Source organism: Mus pahari, chromosome 2 (genome assembly GCF_900095145.1).
Source record: "Mus pahari chromosome 2, PAHARI_EIJ_v1.1, whole genome shotgun sequence".
Lineage (NCBI taxonomy): Eukaryota > Metazoa > Chordata > Mammalia > Rodentia > Muridae > Mus > Mus pahari.
The window spans coordinates 105,190,922-105,210,249 of NC_034591.1; the positions used below are offsets into that span (position 1 = coordinate 105,190,922).

The window sequence follows — 19,328 nt, forward strand, 5'->3', positions numbered from 1 at the left end:
TCCCTCTCCCCAAAGACCGTCTCGGGGACCCCTAGGAGGAAAAAAATATATGGCTAATACCCCGAGAGTCTCCCTCCAGCCGACGCTGGCGCCAGTCCCCCGCTCCACGGCCTCGCCCCAGGCAGTTCAGCCTGGTGGTCTACTAAGGCCACGCCCGGAGCCCTTCCCCCTCCCTGGGCCACTGGCGTGACCGCCACCATCGGTCTAGCACAGCCTCAAGTGTCTAGTGCCCCAAGTTCGGGTGCCCTAGAGAAGTCCACAATCCCTAGACTCGTGCTGTCCAGCGGAGCCTACCAGCCTCTTGCACAGCTATCCCTGATAGGAGGACAGAGGGTTTGGGGAGTCAGTTGTACTAGGGCTGGCCGTCGTCCGCAGCAGTGGAGGTGGGGCTGTGGTCCCAGCAGAGAGATACCCAGAAGGTGCATGTCTCCTGGGAGGTCAGGGCCCCCATTCGTGCCTAGTTGCTGGGAGGGCAGAGGTTGGAGGACCTGAGCGTCTGCTGGAGGGGTGCAGTGTCTGCCCACGGCGAGGGTCCCCTTGAGGGCGTTGGCATCAGAGGCCGCAGAGAGGGCGCTGGTAGGGGGCCAGGCAGCCTAGGGGGCCAGCTTGCGGGTCATTCCCGAAGTCCAGCGGCCGAAGCGGCGGGAGCAGCCAATAGGGGGGCGGAGGCTGGGCGGCGCGCGGCGCTGATTGGCTGGCGCCGGCTTCATAGGCGTGCGCGGCCCCCGCTTCATGTCTGTGCAGGAGTCGGCAGCTGGCGCCAGGGCGGCCGGAGGATGCAGAGGGGCCGGAGCCGGGCGGGCCGGAGGCCGAGACTCGCGCTGTCCCCCACCCCTATCCCGTGAATCCGCCGGCCTTGGGACGCGCTGTCGCTGGGCCCGCCGTACCCGGGCTCTCCTGGTGTCTCTTACTCTCTGCTGCTGAGTCCTCCCCTTCCCGCGCCGCTGCGAGTGTAAGTTTGAGGTTCAGGGGGCTTGTAGGCATTCCTAGGTTGGAGGGATCTCTGTGGATCTTAGACCAGGATCTTCTGTGGGCGATTACATTCTTATGCTTAGGGAAGAGGTTGGCTGACTGCTAGAGTGCATTGGGGACTGGCTCTCAGCCCCAGGAACTGCGGTGCGTTTTTTTTTTTGTTTTTGTTTTTGTTTTTTTTTTTTTTTTTGGGTGGCCCGGGATGTTGGAGTTAGTTTGTGTACATATTGTCAAAGTAAGTGTTCCGGGGGCGTGGGAGGGCGTGTGCTCCAGAGTGGATGTCTTGACAACTGTCTCTAACTTTTAGTCGGAGTTTATGTGTTTGTGTGCCAGAGGACAGGGGCACGGTGCGAGAACCTGATTTCAGTTCCGCGTGCGTTTTTGGGGGTCACTGATGTCAGGACCTATTTCTGTGTGTGACCTCGTGTACGTGGGGGTGCGTCTGTGGGAACGTGAGTTTCCCTGCAAGTGTATGAGGCTGAACACCTTCCTTCACCTTCCTTTCGTTTTAAACCTTGCGCTTTCCTCCCACCCGGGACTGGTCCTCAATGAAGCTCTGATGGAGCGCCTTTGCTCTCAAGACACCGACTTTGGGAATAGGGGTGTCGGAAGGCAGCGGCGTCCCTCACATTCCTTCTGTTATCCAGGGCCGCCCCACCTTCGCCTGGATCCCAAGCCGCTGTAGTGGACCATGGAGGTGGCGCCTGAGCAGCCTCGCTGGATGGCGCACCCCGCCGTATTGAATGCGCAGCACCCCGACTCGCACCATCCGGGCCTGGCGCACAACTACATGGAGCCGGCTCAGCTGCTGCCTCCCGACGAGGTGGATGTCTTCTTCAACCATCTCGACTCGCAGGGCAACCCTTACTACGCCAATCCGGCCCACGCGCGCGCGCGCGTTTCCTACAGCCCAGCGCATGGTGAGCTTTGGCCCCCGAGGTTTCTGGAAGCCTGGCGCGGACGCCAGGCCTTGGAGGGGAGGACGGCCTGTTGCTGCTTCCCGGATGTGGGATCCACAGGAATCTGAGCAGCTGCGAAATCGGGCCTAGGAAGATGGAGGCAGTGACTTCTTGGGAAGGGTCTGGGACCTGTAGGGTTTCGGTCTTAGGGGAGGGGGAATCCTTCTGGGCCCTGTCTGGTGGGGTTGCTGTGTCACTTGTCCTTCGGCCTTTCACTGACATTGCCAATGATTACAGGCTGAGGTGTTACGTTTCTGATGTTTTAAAGGGTGGGGCTGCTGATGGTAGTTCGCTGAGTTGTGATCCTGTGTGCCCGTGTCATGGCTCTGACGCCCCTGATCACCCTCACCCCCTCTCCCTCTGCGCAGCCCGTCTCACCGGAGGCCAGATGTGCCGACCACACTTGTTGCACAGCCCAGGCTTGCCGTGGCTGGACGGGGGCAAAGCAGCTCTCTCTGCCGCCGCTGCCCATCACCACAGTCCCTGGACCGTCAGCCCGTTCTCTAAGACCCCGCTGCACCCCTCAGCTGCTGGAGCACCCGGAGGGCCTCTGTCTGTGTACCCGGGGGCTGCGGGTGGGAGCGGGGGAGGCAGTGGGAGCTCCGTGGCCTCCCTCACCCCCACTGCAGCCCACTCGGGCTCCCATCTCTTCGGCTTCCCACCCACACCACCCAAAGAAGTGTCTCCAGACCCCAGCACGACAGGAGCTGCTTCCCCGGCCTCTTCTTCTGCAGGGGGTAGTGTAGTCCGGGGTGAGGACAAGGATGGCGTCAAGTACCAAGTGTCACTGTCCGAGAGCATGAAGATGGAAGGCGGCAGTCCCCTTCGCCCGGGCCTAGCTACCATGGGCGCCCAGCCTGCAACACACCACCCAATACCCACCTATCCCTCCTATGTGCCTGCCTCAGCTCACGACTATGGCAGCGGTCTCTTCCATCCGGGAGGCTTCCTGGGCGGTCCAGCCTCCAGCTTCACCCCTAAGCAGCGAAGCAAGGCTCGATCCTGCTCAGGTAAAGGCAGGTGTGGAACTTCAGGGCCTGTGGGTGTGGTGTGCCTCTGTAAAAGGTGTCGTGGTCTGATAGAGGGGCCATGCTAGGACACCCGACTTAAGAATGGGTGGTCGTCCTCCCTGATAGTCCATAGGCATTTGACGTTCCCTGTGGAGAGGAAGAAAGCCCTAAAACTTTCATCCTGCCAGTTGAGTGCTCCTAGGGACCCCCATGTTCAGTTCCTCTCTGCACCCCTCCTCATGCCCTCCTCTCCAAGGTTGGCAAGCATCAGCTTATACACAGAATGAGATTCCCTGTCTCCTCCCCAAACGTTCAGCTGAGCGCAGTCTCCTGACTGGGCGTGGGGGAGAATGGAGGCTGTAGGTGAGGGAAGGAGTCAGTGTGCACTTATGTGTACGTGTGTCTGTGAGCGTGTGTGCATGCCGTGGGCACTGCAGAGATCTAGGCCCTAGAGGAATCTGGTTCTCCAACTCTGCTAGTCCAGTTTTAGGATTGCAGCGGCTCCAGATCTCCTTGGAGATTTCCCCAAAGCAAAATTCCCAAGGCCTGCTTGCACCCTAGTGACCCTGATCCTTCTCCCTGAGGGTAGGAGTGAGAACCTGTGCGGGTGCCTGCACCCCTTTGCCAGCTGCAGCTGGATCCAGCTGGGTTTGTCCAGCCATATGGCCCTCAGGCAATAACCCGTGCCTCTGAGGCTCCTTCCCATAGCTTTTAGCAAGGGAGGGGGAAGGCTTCCTCCAAAGCTTATTTCTGAGTTGAAGAACCAACTTCTCATAGGTGACTTAGTTCCAACTAAATCAGGAAGAATTTCCAGGGTATTGAGCTACTAAGCTCTCGCTCGGCTGGACTCCAGCCCCAACTTGACTCTTGTCTCTTGCTCTACTAAGATCAGCGACTTTGCCTTTTTTGCAAAGTCTTGGCCTATTTGTAGCCCTTTCTTCCGTGTTTGTTTTGTATTCTATTTGAGTTCCAGATGGCCAAAAACAACAACAGAAAATAAGGCCACCTAGCCTAAAGTGAAAGAACTTATTTATTTCATTTTAGAAACAACTTTGATCGTTGAATTCTAAGAGTTTGGCTGAAAGGGGAGCCCAACTGAAGGAAGAGAAAAAGTTTCCTGACCCTAGCCAGAGCATAAAGACAGTGAGGGGCTGATGGGAGAGATGAGAAACAGACTTAGAGATGCTGGCTCAGTTGGGCAAAAGTGAGAGGCAGAAGTGAGAGGAAATAGACCGGAAGAGGAGGAAGAGAGGCTCCCCCAGACCCCAATCCTGGACAACTGTGGCCTCAGCTGAGCGCAAGCGAGAGTGAGAGCGAGCTACAGTAGCCTGTGCTCTGTGAAACCGGCCTTCAGTTCCTTTTCCGGGTAACTTGCTGCAGGCTCTGAGAACCCCTGGTGTTTGCTTTTCCTCAGCACAACAGAAATGAGGATTTATCCTTAAAAGACCCGGAACTTCTTTTAAGGGGACTCCTTGAGTCCCTTTTTTCTGCCAGGGGTGGGTCTCCCTTAATACAACCTTGATTCTCTGGCTGTGTAGAGGTTAAGCAGGCCTTGTGTCTTTCCTTGTTCCCTTACAGAAGGCCGGGAGTGTGTCAACTGTGGTGCCACAGCCACCCCTCTCTGGCGACGAGATGGCACAGGCCACTACCTGTGCAATGCCTGTGGGCTCTACCACAAGATGAATGGACAGAACCGGCCGCTCATCAAACCCAAGCGAAGGCTGGTAGGAGAGGGCACATCATGGGGCAGGGCAGTGGCCATCGGCAACCTGGGCAGAGCGGGTGTGGGTAGTTAGTTAAGTGAAGAGGAAAACAAAACGGAGGGGAAAAAAAAAAAACAAAAACAATCCAACAGCAAACTTTCAAATGCAGACACTTCATCACCGCAATCCTCTTATCAGTCAAATCATTTGGGGGGTCAGTCAGGTCGGTCTTCGTTCTGGCGGATTCTTTCCTGCCAAATTTCCTGTCCTGCAGCCTCCTGGCACCCCCCTCCCTCCCGCAGCCACTGGGCACCCCCTTCCCTGCTCCCCCCCCCACACACACTGCTGAAGGATTCCCAGAGCCCAGAGTCTAGCAGCCCACCCTCAAGGCTCTGGCCTCTTATTCGCTCTTTTTAAAAATAGGGCCATGAAGTACTTTTCCCTGTGGCTGCTCTGGCCGCCCTCCCTCGCCTCCCAGCTCCCGGTCTCCTCCGCTTATTTAAATAACACACAGCGGCCACCAAAAAAACCTGCCCTTTATTATTTTTCCATGGAGTCACCTATACTGTGTATTTTCATTTGAGTGATTTTTTTTTTTTTTAAAAAAATGTCCTTTCGGATCTCCTGCCGGAGTTTCCTATCCGGACATCTGCAGCCGGTAGATAAGGAAACTTCGTGTATCTGTTTCCGGACCGGCAAGTTTTCAGAGCCACCTCGACTCAGTCCTGCCTCTTGCTGGGCTGTTTTGAAATTTCTAATACCCTCCATTCTGCAAATAATGTGTAAAATGCTAAGAATAATAAATATATTTTTTCAGGGCGAAGTGATTTATGAGTTTAAATCGTTCACCCGCTTTGGGGCCCCTTTTTCTTTTTTTTTTCTCCCCCCCCACCTCCCAGCAGTGTGAGGGCGGTGCGGGCTGGTGGGGGTGGAAGGAGGATATGCTGCTGGCCCCTGAGTCAGAATTCCAGCTTCGGCCTGCTTACTCACCCTCCCTGCCCCCGCGGCAGGCCAGCTCTGGTCCCCTCCAGGAGCAGGCTCAAGCCTGGGGCCTCTCAGGACTCGGCTGGACTCGGGCCCCCTCCCCACACTGGCTGCCTAGAGGAGTTGCTGGGTGGAGGTGGGGTGTGAGAGGAGGAAGACACAGGAGTTTACCTGAGGCAGAATGGATGGCAGAGGGTAGTCTGCATTCAAAGAAAAGCCCCCCCCTTTCTTCCTCCCCACATTTCAGTCCTTCTAGAGACCAAACCTACCCTCTTCCACTCCTCACCTCTGACTGACATTTCCTGGGGGGCTGGGACTAGGGGCTTGGTAAAAGCAGCAGGTGAGCGCTCTCAGGGCGTAGGGCTCTAGGCCGGCAGGAATGGAAGCACCTTTGCTCCGTAGTCCTTTTGAAGCCCTGTTAGTATGACTACTGATTGCTAGGAATGCTGTTAGTACAGTAAAAGGCACTGAGTGTTTAGTTTTTAAACTGTAGTTAAATTCAATTTAAATCTCTCCTGGCGACTCCTAGATCCTATATAGGACAAGTAAAGTCCACACTTTAATCCTGGGCTCAAACTTCCTGGGGCTTTCTGGGCTCTCCTGGACAGTGTAGGGTCTTGCTGCCATGGTCTCTCAGCCCTGACTTACCAGGATTCTGGATTTCCAGGGGAATAGTGGCGGGGGTGGGGTGGGGAGGGGGAGGCATGCAACTGGAGACAGAGCAACTCGGGATGGTCACAGGACTAAAGTCTCCGCGGGACCTGTTTCCTTACTTGTGACATTAGATTGCTGGGAGGTTAGGGCAAGTGGCTGCTTTTCCCGTCTGTGTCGACAATCCTTTAGGTTCTAAGAACTCTTTATTCCAACGTTCTGTGATTCCCGACTAGTTTACATCTCAAATTCTAAAATTTCTCGGTTTGAGATGCTTTGATTCCCCGGTAGGACCTATCGCTCCTGGCTAGGCGGTGGGGCTGGAGGTGGTGCTAAGGGCCCAGGAGGAGGTCAAGGTGGGGCGTGGGAGACGGCCGCTGACGCTACCCCTCCCCTCCTAGTCTGCTGCCAGGAGAGCGGGCACCTGTTGTGCAAATTGTCAGACGACAACCACCACCTTATGGCGCCGGAACGCCAACGGGGACCCTGTGTGCAACGCCTGTGGCCTCTACTACAAGCTGCACAATGTGAGTGCACCCCACCCCTCCCCGGGGACCTCAGTTCTTTGTGCTGCCTGGCCAGCCAGCGGGCCCCAGCCACAATCTCCAGCTTGGCTTGGCTTGGGAAGCCGCAGCCGGCAGCCTGCTTGGTCAGCCCAGAGTGCCAGAAGGGCGTCCTGTAAGGACGATACCTCTGTTTCGGAGGTGGGACCGATGGGGGCAGAGCGGGCAGGGACGGGTACCTATGATAGGAGAAGTTGGGGGCAGGGGAGGGTTAGAGGTGTTGGAGGAGGCAGGCAGTGCAGGCATTTAGTGGTCTAGGAACAACCATGTGGACTGTTAGACCATACACTCTTCCTTGAAAAGATGACAATGAGGGCTTAAGGGGTTTTGGTGAGTCACATTGGGTCTGGACTGAAGGTACAGTTCCTGTCGCCCTGGGGATACAATGAACTCAGCCTGCCTCGACCTGTGGAGAGAGTTTGGAGGGCAACTTCTCCTAAGGGCTCTGTGGCTGTCCCCAGGTTAACAGGCCACTGACCATGAAGAAGGAAGGGATCCAGACCCGGAATCGGAAGATGTCCAGCAAATCCAAGAAGAGCAAGAAAGGGGCTGAGTGTTTCGAGGAGCTATCCAAGTGCATGCAAGAGAAGACGTCCCCCTTCAGTGCGGCTGCCCTGGCTGGACACATGGCACCCGTGGGACACCTCCCACCCTTTAGTCACTCTGGACACATCCTACCCACGCCCACGCCTATCCACCCCTCCTCCAGTCTCTCCTTTGGCCATCCCCACCCATCCAGCATGGTGACTGCCATGGGCTAGGCAAGCCTCGCACTGGACAGACATGGACATCAAGGGTGGTTGGCAGAACCGGAGCGAGGCTGGGCACTCCCAGGATGGGTGGAACATACTCTTGGCTCTGGCCCATCCCAAGAGACCCACTTCCTCCTGCCAGCCTAGCCCGGCCGAAGCCACCTCTCCTTGGAGGACTCCCAGCCTTGTGCCGCCATTACTGTGAATATTTCTAACTGGGCTGCAGCTCGTGTGTGCCCGGGGTGCTGCCCAGAAAAGTGTTTTCATGGAGAGTGTTTGGAGAGCAAAATGGACAGGTTTACAGATTTATAGCAAGAAGAGGAGACTGGGGATGGAAAAATGAAACCGTTTTTTTTTTCTTTTTTTTCTTCTGTTTTATTTTTTTGAAGGAGAAAGGAGTAGGCAAAAAAAATAATTTATTTTGCTCTTATTTCTTACAAGAACATGAAGACATGGAGGCGTGTGCTATTTGTGTTCTCGGGGTCCTTCTTTGGGACCTCCTGCCGCCAGTCAGGGCTCTTGGGGGCAGACTTAGAGGTCCTCAACCTGAGCCTCCTTCACCCCAGCCTGCCTGTGGGGTAGCCCCTGCCCTGAGCAGCCCTAGAGGGCAGAAACAATTGCAGGCGGTCCTGCGCAGATTCCCAGGCCAGGGCTGGGTCACAGGAAGGAAACATTCTCTGGAAAGGGGAAACGTCTCCCAGATCCCCTGGTTTCCAGAGGCCAAAGCTGGTGTGACCCAAAATGGGCCGGAGCTGCAGCCAGTGCTCTAGGCCAGTTGGACCCCTGTAAATACAACCTTCTTTTCTGCTAACCTCTCAGCCCCTTCCCCCTCTAAGATAAATAAGAAAATACTCAAAGCGAAAACCAAACTGCATAAGCTTAACCCGCTGATAAGTGGTTTTATTTTGAAACTTGTTTTTTGGGTCCAGTCAATTGTACGTTGCCACAGAAGCCCCGCTATGAGAAAATAAATAAAACCTACAAACCAGGCCTGAGTTTCACAGTCCTTTGAGTGGTTCTTGGGTCCCACAGCCCTGGCAGGGGCTCTTGGTTTCTGGGAGATGGGGCAGGCAGGCAGTGGCTCTGTGATCCTAGGCTTCTGCTCTGCTGTGGCTGGCTGAATCCTTCAAGGTACAGTTGTACATAAAAAGTGTCCCAAGCCTCGATTCTGTGTGCGGTGGTGGCAGTGGTGCAGCAGCCAGCAAGGGCCCCCCCCTCCCGGAGCGAGCCCAGGGAGACGATTGTGCTGATGAGTCAACCAAGTGCAATATTGGTGTCCAGTTGCTGCAGAGCGCCCTAACCGGAAGTAACTTATTTTGTGCTAGTACCCACATAAAAGAAGAATCGGCAGTATTTTCTGTTTTTATGTTTTGGGCTTGTTTTATTTTGAATTAGTGACCTAAGTTATTGTTAACTGTGTACAACATTTAAATATTGTCTGTAAAAATTGTATGCTACCCTCTTATTCCTTTAAAGTGAATACTGTTAAAAATAATAAAATACTTTTTGTGAATGCTGTTGCCTGTTGAGTGGGTCCCTGGGACCCCTACACCCCTGGTGGGGTTTAAGCAGTCAGGTGGCCTTGTGTCTGCTGTCTCTGCCTTTCAGAGAAAGGCCCGTTTGGCTAAATCTTCCTCCCCTGGGGCCTGTGGGAATGGGCAGGATGCTTCTTCAGCCTGTGCTCTTCTGAGAACCTAAGCAAGGTACCTGCTTGGGCTTTTTATAGAACCAATAGCTGACCTGGCCCCATTCAGGTCCCTCCAGTGTGGTCAGCTCTGGTTTCTAGGGTACCAACTTGCCAAATCTGTTCACTGACATACTCCATCACCCGGTTCTGATTGCTGCCTTGGACCAAGGATTCAGGAAAGCCACTGCTACCAATATTCCTAATGAATGCATTTGCTGTCATGCCTTTAGAGTGACTGATAACCGATCACCGGTATGTATCTGGTCGCTAGCCTGCACACAATGGGGCCAGCAGTCATCCCTGGCAGTGATGTTGGCAATTGCCAGTAGTCACATGCCTAGAGTCTGTCTCTCATCAAGGAGGTTTCTCATGGCCAATGTGTGGACAGATGAGACCACCAATGCTTTCATTGGTAATGTGTGTGTGTATGTGTGTGTGTGTGTGTGTGTGTGTGTGTGTGTGTTTATGTGTGTGTGAATTGTGGGTCTCTATATTGCTCAGGCTGGCTTCAAACACGTAAGCACCTTCCCTCCTGAGAAGTTGGCATGTGGCCATTATGACTGGTCACTCAGTGTCTCTTTAACAATGACCCTTGGTCACTTGCCTCTGATCATCTAACTACCCTTGTGCCTAGTAACCATGCCTTCTCACAACCACATCTTCTCTGATGCCCTGGTACCAATGTCCCTGAGGGTTCATCCCTTGTCACCATGATCTTGTTACAAGTGTCAAAGTCTGATCCTAGTACCGCCACTGTCCCAAGTCTCTTAAACCCCACTCTCCTGACCACTTGCTTCCCTAACTAGTCCGTGGTTAATAACCAGGAATCGGTATATCTGGTTACTGCGCTTTAGTGTCACTAGTGTTGTTGATCCCAACATATCTCATAAGTTTCTGATCGCCAGTCTCTCTTCCACCCTCAGCCCTCAAGCACCGAAGACCTCACGATCCCAGTAACCCCCATCCTGAGCCACCCATGTCCCTGACCAGTGGCTCATATGTCCAGTCAACCATAGTTTTGCCCGAGACCTCTGAGCTGACTCCTGGTCATAATTGTGTGTCTACACCTTCTTGGATAAAAAATCTTTTTTTTTTTTCCAGTCACTGAGCCTGTGTCCCTGGTCAGTGGCTTCTCTCTGCTCATCATCTCTAGCCACATGGGTCTCTTGACTGGGGTCCCCATGGACTACAATTGCTGTCAACATTCTTGCTCCTCAATATCCACCCCCACCTGGGGGTTTTCTCCTGAGTCAGACTGCTATGCTCTCTCACATAGCAAAAAGCAAGTGTCCTAGCAAGAGCCAGCACCTTGTCTGTCAGGGTGTAGTGAGGTGGCATCTCCAGGGCTTTGGCCTCAGGATACTGCCCTGGCATGCCACCATTACCCTGCCCTCATCTTTCCCTGCAGAATGGGCACCTGAACCAGACAGGCGGCAAGCTGAAGCTAGTCAGGCTGCTGCGCTTCCCCCACAGGACCACCACACTGGCCTTCTGGCCTCCTGCTAGTTACAGGCACAGTGAGGCCTAGGAGCAGCTTTCTGCCTTGTCCCCAGGTGTGATAGCAGATGTATTCAGGAATGAGTTATGCGTGCATGTATGTGCGTGCATGCGTGTGTGCGTGTGTGTGCGTGCGTGTGCTGTTGACAACCCCCTTTTGCCACATACAATTACAGGCATTGGAAGCCTCATCTGTGAAAACAAGCAGGAACCCCTACACCCTTCAGAGGAGGTAATGTTCTTGGCTTGGAGCAAACTTGTCAGGCCAGGCCTAAGTTCTGAATGAACCATCTAGAACATTGGTTCTCAACCTGTGGGTCACAACCCCTTTTGGAATCAAACAACCCTTCTATAGGAGTCACATGCCAGATATCTTACATATCAGATTATGTTTTCTAATAGTAGCAAAATTATAAAGTAGCGACAAAATATTTTCATGCTTGAGGGATCACCCATAACATGAGGAACTGAATTAAAGGGCTGCAGTGTTAAGAAGGTAGGGAACCACTGCTCTAGAACCTATAGTTTAAACCCAAGAATCAAGAACCACAGCTCTAGACTCAAAAAACTAGGGATCTATAGCTCAAAGACAGTGTCTAGAGCCTGGACACACATCCAAAATGAATAGCTCAGAGCACGGGGCCCTCGCATCCAGAACCACAGAGTCCAGAGCTGGGTTCCACATCTAGAGCTCTCCTGGAGCTCAGTGTCAGAATTGAGACCCCCAACCTATGAAGCCTAGAACCTGAAATCTGGAATGTGGCGCTCCCACATCTAAGACCTGGAGCTTTCCAGAGGACCCCGTGGCCAGGAGCCAAGCCCAGAACTCAGAGTTTACAAGAGGCCATGATGACCTGGCTTATTTCCTCTCTCCTGTTAGCCCAAAAGTTTGGAGCATTCGTTCCAGGTACAGTGTCAGGTGCTGGGAGGCAGGCCAGGAGGAAGCCAGCAGGTAAGCTACGACTTCCCTCTGTGTACATGCAAGAACACCAAAGCATTCTTGAAAGAGGTGTTCCCCTCTCTGTTGAATAGGCCCATTCTTCACGCATCCTTACCTGCGGAGCTTAGGGGCTACCTGTGAGGTGGCCAATGGGAGAGAGGCTGGCGGCATGAGAGCTAAGGACCCACAGGCTCATGGCTCAAGCAAGCTACTTGGAAGTCTAGGCTCAGGGGGCTCCTGGTCTCAGAGTGTAGTCCCTCCTCCATACAATGTTTAGACCATTACCCGTCCCACCACTCAGTCTTTACCCAGTAAAGAATTAGGGTTCTGTGGACAAAGCACCCAGGCAGACCAGGAACCACTAGTGGCTGCCTTAAGCAGGGTGACCACTGTCTTTCCAATCCCCACAGGATCCACACCACAGCAGCCAGGGTGGAGGAGGTCTTGGTTCTGTCTGGGTGCACCCAGGTGGGGCTGGCCAGTGCAGGCCCTCCCTCCCTTCCTCTTCTGGGAAACTTCCAAGTCTGGCTTCTTAGTCCCATTTTCCATAGTAGAAAGCAGGGTGACCTTTAGGGACAGCTCTGTCCTTCTCAGCCAGCTCCTGTCTCCTGGTGAACTGTCCCTGCAGGAGGGGGAGGTGAGGGATCTCACTGATCAATTCTAGGCCTCCCAGCAGGGAACACAACCCCAGGGAGAGTTTGGGAGGAATGCCAGCCATCCACCTCAGGATAGGACCTGAGGCAGGGAAGAAGACAGACAGAGTGGAGCCTTTCCCAAGGTGGGTGGATCCTCAATGAGTTTATGAGGCAAAACAATTTGATTTTTTTTTTTTTTTTTTAAAGACAACAACAGCCCGGCTATGCTGGTGCATGCCTTTAATCCCAGCACTCGGGAGGCAGAGTCAGGCAGATTTCTGATCTACAGAGTTCCAGGACAGCCAGGGCTACACAGAGAAACCCTGTCTCTAAAAAACAAAAAACAAACAAACAAACAAACAAACAAGACAACAACAACAATTAATAATAATAATAATAATAAACCCCAAACAATTCCAAACTTCATCTGGAAAAACAAGCAAGTCAACAGAATCAGTCTGAGGTTTAAGGTAAAATAGAAAGTGTAACTTGTGTATTACATGTGAGTATGGGGAGGGGTTATGTATTACATGTGAGTGTATGGGGAGGGGCTGTGTATTACATGTGAGTATGAAGAGGGGTTGTGTATTACATGTGAGTATGAAGAGGGGTTGTGTATTACATGTGAGTGTATGGGGAGGGGCTGTATATTACATGTGAGTGTATGGGGAGGAGTTGTGTATTACATGTGAGTATATGGAGAGGGGTTGTGTATTGTGAGTGTATGAGGAGGGGTTGTATATTACATGTGAAAGGTTGTCTAGATCCCACTGTCACGGCCGCTGAAACCTCTGATTTTGCCGTGAGGACAGGCAGATCTGCAGGGACCCAGATGAGCCTGAACATATATTATGATTTACAAGGTAGTAGATGGTACCAGCGATACCCCAAATCTGTGCAAAAAGCTTTGGGATGAGGAGATTCCAATAAAAATACCCAGAGTCTGGCCTGCTTCCTTCCTGTCTCTCTTAATGAAGGACAGCCATGCTCAGACCCTATCTCAGCTCCAGCAGGTTCCTAGGTCCTGTGCCTATCTGGATCTTGGGGACATTGAGTCTTGACAATACCATACATACTGTATGCTTACTTGTTGCTGTTGTTGTTTAAGATTAGATCTTTCCCTTAGGTTTTACAGGGCTGGAGATGGAACGCAAGGCCTCCTGTGTGCCAGGCAAGCCACACCCTAACCCTAAAGATAGAATCTTGAGACCAACTATTACAACCCACCCAGCTGGATCACCCAGTTTGGTTCCCCTTCCTCCAGATAAACTGTCAGCTGGACACTGGAAACAAGCATAAAGATTTTCTTTTACATCAGAAAGGAAGCAGGATAATAAAAAATGGGATGGGGCAGTGAAAAGCAGTGCATAGAATCATTCCAAGGCAGGGGCACTCACAACTGTCTAAATGCCTCACTTGGGGCCCTGAGACATTCAGGACAGGCTTGATAAACCTGAGAGCATGCACACTCAAAAGGGGAAAACAAAACAAAACAAAACAATATTGACTGCAACAGGAATAAAAATAGTAGTAATGCCGGGTGTGGTGGTATGCGCCTTTAATCCCAGCACTCGGGAGGCAGAGGCAGGCAGATTTCTAAGTTCGAGGCCAGCCTGGTCTACAAAGTGAGTTCCAGGACAGCCAGGGCTACACAGAGAAACCCTGTCTCGAAAAACAAAACAACAAAGAATAGTAATAATAACAGCAGTAATAATTACTACTACTACTTTTAAGACAGAGGTTGGGCATGCTGGAGCCATGATGGCTCAGAAGTTAAGAGCAGTGACTACTCTTGCAGAGAGGCCTGTGGTGAGCTACAACATGGTGGCTCACAGCTGTCTGATGCTTTCTTCCAGCCTCCTCAGGCACTGTAGAGATTCAGACATGTGTGAACATGTGTGCAGGCAAACACATGTATAAAATAAATGTTTTTTAAAAAGGGGGTCAGCAAGAGTCGACAGCCCGAAGGAAAGAAAGCAGGGGCTCAGGCAGGGGTCTCCATGCCACATCCACAGAAGCACTTCACTGTAGCTAAAAGGTGGCAGCCACCCAGGGGTCCACTGAAAGGAGGGACGATGATACGCTGAGCTATCCAAAGAAGGTGGCCACTCAACTTTCAGAAGGAAGGCACTGATAATACATGCTGCTGAACAGACACTATGCCAGGAAAAGCCAGCCAGCCACAGTGCAGTCGGGTGGCCCCATAGGCCTGAGGGTCTCCAGAGCCAAGGGTTCACAGAGACAGCACAACTTGGTGGGCACCAGCATCTGGGAAGAGGTTAATGCTGGCTCGGGGCAAGCTTTGGTGGGGAAGATGGGAATGTTCTGAAGATTAATACATATTTTAGATGGGGTCTCATGTAGCCCAGTATGGCCTTGGAATTCCTGATCCTTGTCTCTCTACCATACACTCACAATACACAACCCCTCTCCATACACTCACATGTAATACACAACCCCTCTTCATACATGTAACACACAACTCCTCTCCATACACTCACATGTAACACACAACCCCTCCCCATACACTCACATGTAATACATAACCCCTCCCCATACTCACATGTAATACACAAGTTACACTTTCTATTTTACCTTAAACCTCAGACTGATTCTGTTGACTTGCTTGTTTTTCCAGATGAAGTTTGGAATTGTTTGGGGTTTATTATTATTATTATTATTATTATTATTATTATTGTTGTTGTTGTTGTTGTTGTTGTTGTTGTTGTTACTATTATGGGCATGCACACCATACTGGTCTGGGAAGTTCTAGACCTGGCTGGTAGGGACAGTTTTGAGGCGTTTTAAATGAGAATCACAACACTGACTGAGCCGCAGTCACCATGGCACTCATCAGAAGAATCTTTCCGGAACGCTAGTTAACAAAAGGTAACGTCTATGGGATGTGAATTTTCCCTCTATCTCTCAAATGTCCCATAATGGAGTTAAATAACTTCAATGATAGAAAGATTTATGTTCACAATTAGTTATTAATGTTTAAAATTATGTTTGCAGAACTGGAGACAAGTTTCCAAAATATGTAAAGACCCAGAATAAAAAGTACAGAATGATCGGGTCATTGAATCCCAACACTCAGGAGGCAGAGGCAGGCAGATCTCTGTGAGTTCAAGGTCAGCCTGGTCTACATAATGAGTTCCAGGACAGCCAGGGCTACACAGTGAGACTGATACGAGAAACATCAACAATTAGGATGAAGAATGCAACAACTTACCCTCCTTCCAAAGGAGAACATGAAGAAGGGTACACAGATGGGCAAGTGCAGCCAGAAAGCAATCTTACAAGTGTGGAAGCTCAGTGAGGTGTCTGTGAGCCACGCCTACCCCCGACCTTAATACTGGCTCTCAAGGGGTCACTATAATGGACCATGTAGAAACAAATGCCCTGCATGACTGTGCAGCCCTGGAAGTGACCAGGATCCAAAGTGAAAGAAAGCGTGAAACACCATTGTTCCGTACACAGCAGGCTGTGGCGACTGTCCTGTTCAACTCTGGAGTTTAAGCCCAAACCCCGGTGTATTCAAGGGACGATGCTCTACTCTTTATCTCAGCCATTCCTTTTTTTTTTTTTTTTAAACAAAATCTCACTGAATAGTTCAGATTGTCCTAGAACTTTTTGAATCCCCTGCCTCAGCCTTCTGAGTGGTTGGGATCACAGGTATGCCTCAGTGGGCCTAATTATGATGGATTTTAAAATTATTATTATTATTATTATTATTATTATTATTATTATTATTATTATTATTATTTCAACAAACCTGTTGTGGTAACACAATCCCATCCTGGAAGAACAAAGGCAGAAGTTCCAGGCCAACAGCTACAATCTGCTACAAAGCAAGTTTGAAGCCAGCCTGAAATTTTGATAACCTGTCTCAAAGAAGCCAACAAACCATCAGGGCATATACTATATGTTCAATTTCTGTGTCTTTGTGTATGAGCCAAAATGTCATTTAAATTAAAAAGTAAAAAAAAATATGATTGTGTTGGACTAGGGATCTAGTTCTCAAGTGAAGTGCCTATCTATCATGTGGGAAGTCCAGAGTCCAACCTTCTGCTGTATAACAGTTTCTGCTAACATTGAAATATTCTGTCCTGTAGGGAAGTTTCTTAAGCAGGAAGGTAAACAACCCAAAATATATCTCAGGAAGTCCCTGAAACTGACCAGATTCACTAGGCCCCTTTCTGCCAGAGTCAGCAAGAAAAGCTGAAAATCCCTCTCAGAGGAGCAACACAGAGCTATAAGGAAAAGCGGGAGAGCAGAATAGCTGCCAGGAAGAAGCAGAAACCTGCCGAGCTGCCTGGAAGGTTTACAGCTCTTCCTGGAAAGGCCGCCCTCCACCCTGTCCAGTGCCTCTAGGCTACGCAGTGAAGTCCTGGTTCCCAGCTTTGTGAGCTGTCACCCTTGCTGGGGTGGGCTTTGGTGATTCAGCTGTCTGAGTCATTTGTGCTCCTGTAAGTAACCCCTCACTATCTTGTAAGTAGCCCCACTATAACTCTGGCTCACCAAGTTGGACTTTGGTGGTATCCTTACTTCTGTCCATCAGGGGTTCCTTATCTGGGATGAGTAGATGTGTGTGTGTGTGTGTGTGTGTGTGTGTGTGTGTGTGTGTGTATGTATGTTGGGTCTCCCCTGGAAAAGTTTCAGCACACAACACCCTCAGCATCACACACACACACACACACACACACACACACACACACAAAGTAGAAAAACGTCCAGGAAGTTACCTAGCCAAACAGAACAGTGATTCACTGAGAAGAAGTGGCTACTGCTCCTCAGGAAGGGACATTTTACTTCACAGACATGCTAATACTTTGATGTGTTCCCAGTACTTAACCACTCTGTCATTTAAAAAACTGAATTGCCCGCCTTAGTTCCTGGCTGTCCTTTCCTTTCGCATTTCCAGAAGAACCTCTCCATAATCCTTGTAGCACCTCCAGATGGAGGTAACTTACCAGACTTCTTCCTTGGAGGCTCTGAGGGCCTCCCTGGCATCCTACAATGTCACTCAGAATTGCACAGGTCTGGGGGAGTTGGCGTGAGGGGTTGGGGGTGAACAGACAAGACACTCCTCTTCCTTCCTGTGTACCCTTGAACAAGTGGCTTAGCCTATTGGAATGCACATCAGTAAAACAACAGAGAACCTTCCAGACCTGCTGTAAGGGTGACTGACATGAGGCAGGTATCTGGTCCTCTGAGAGGTCGTCCAGCAAGGAGACTGACGGGTGGGTAGTGTGTACACTGTGGGCATATCCAGGTAGGATGGGCCTGGGCATTCAGCAGGCGTGTGTGCATCTTCCCATTCCTGCCTCCCACTCCCCACCACTCCGGCTTAGACTGAGATCACAAAGCTGGGGAAACTGAGGCTGATGGGAAAAGCGGGTAGCTCAATTCCTGGACAGAACGGGATAGCTGTGGTAGGGTTGTTCCCCTGGAGAGGGTGGAGGGCCCTGCCAGCTGCCGACCTAGCCCATCTGTCCAGACCCATGGCCACACCCAGCATACACTGGGACTCCCCAGGGGGCCCTGGGGGGAAAAAACCGCCCCCCCATCCCTCCCCTCATTGTAGGTGGGCGGTTCTACTCTGGGCTAAGCAGTAGCTGCAGGCTGTGAACCAGGTTCTAACTCTGAAAGGATGCTAGTACAGGCCCCACCCCATCCCCCCTCCGAGCTCAGAAGATCTTGTACTTCATCTCTAGGCCTATTCTGCTCCACTCTCATAGGTAAGATCACCACAGATTTTTTTCTTAACCCTTTAATCTAAGAACTATTTCAGACATTTTAAACATAGTAGGTGACATAACCATTGCTGTCTTGGTATGTTTCATGGTATACTTGCGAACTTCAAACTGTACATCTATACCTCATGGTTTCTGTTGCCAGCAGCCAGGTCCCCAGCCAGGTTCCCTGCTGTCCTTACCAGGCTAGACCCGAAGGCAGTCCCTGCCTGGCACTCCCTGGAAACCAGAGCTCTGCTGCGGAGGAATTGTGAAATCCTTGTCAGGTCCCTGAAGCTCGGCCCTGCTCGCTCTCCACAGCTGTGGAGATTCTGTAGCTTCTTTCAGAGAGACACCTGTGTCACTGCCACACTGGAGTCTTATGTAACCAGTAGTGACACCATCAAGGACATCTACCCTCTTGGCACAGTTCCCACCCACCCTCTGGCACACAGCAGTGGGAGCGGGAGAATGGTAGCTGCATAGAGCGTCTGCCCCCACCCTAGCTACCCTGGCTCCCTTCCCCTCACACCCTTCTGCATGAGAGGACAGGGCAGGGGAGGGGTGGGGAGGGAAAAACAGGGGAAGGGGGCAGGGAGGGGGGAGACAAGGCTTCCTCATTCCTGTGTCAGGTTTCCTCAGTAAGGCGGGCTTACATTTTTCTGCATGTTTTCAGATTTGACAAATGTGGTAGATCTCTGCTCACCTGCATATTTGTCCCAAGACCCTGATAGGTCCCGGAAACTGTGAGTACTATCCAGTCCTGCAGGCAATATGTTTTCCCATTATAAAGTTCAGTTTATAGGTGAGTCTCAGTAAGACTAACAACATTAATAACAAATCCCACAGTAAAATCACCACCAGCCCCTCTCCAGCCATTAATTAAATGGAATGCATATATCTGAGTACAGTCACGGTCCTGATGTCAGCTGAGTGACTGCCAGCACTTACTTAGTGGTGGGCAGCACACACTCGGTCACTGGATGAAGGATGTAAGTGACTAAGAGGTGGGCAGCACTCACACTAGATCACTGGATGAAGGATGTGAGTGACTGATGGGTGGGCAGCACACACACACAGAGACACACACACTCACACTAGATCACTGGATGAAGGATGTGAGTGACTGATGGGTGGGCAACACACACACACACACACACACACATACTAGATCACTGGATGAAGGATGTGAGTGACTGATGGGTGGGCAGCACACACACACACACACACACACACACAC

At 51.4% G+C, this 19,328-nt stretch overlaps 1 protein-coding gene across 1 annotated transcript; it reads left to right on the plus strand.

Moving 5' to 3' along the window:
* The first annotated feature begins 415 nt into the window (after positions 1-415).
* Gata2 (GATA binding protein 2) lies at positions 416-9,107 on the plus strand. Its single transcript, XM_021190036.1, has 6 exons — positions 416-952; positions 1,620-1,892; positions 2,300-2,941; positions 4,520-4,665; positions 6,681-6,806; positions 7,304-9,107. Exons 2-6 carry the CDS (start codon positions 1,664-1,666, stop codon positions 7,601-7,603), a joined length of 1,443 nt encoding a protein of 480 aa, XP_021045695.1. The 5' UTR covers positions 416-952; positions 1,620-1,663; the 3' UTR covers positions 7,604-9,107.
* Positions 9,108-19,328: the final 10,221 nt, after the last annotated feature.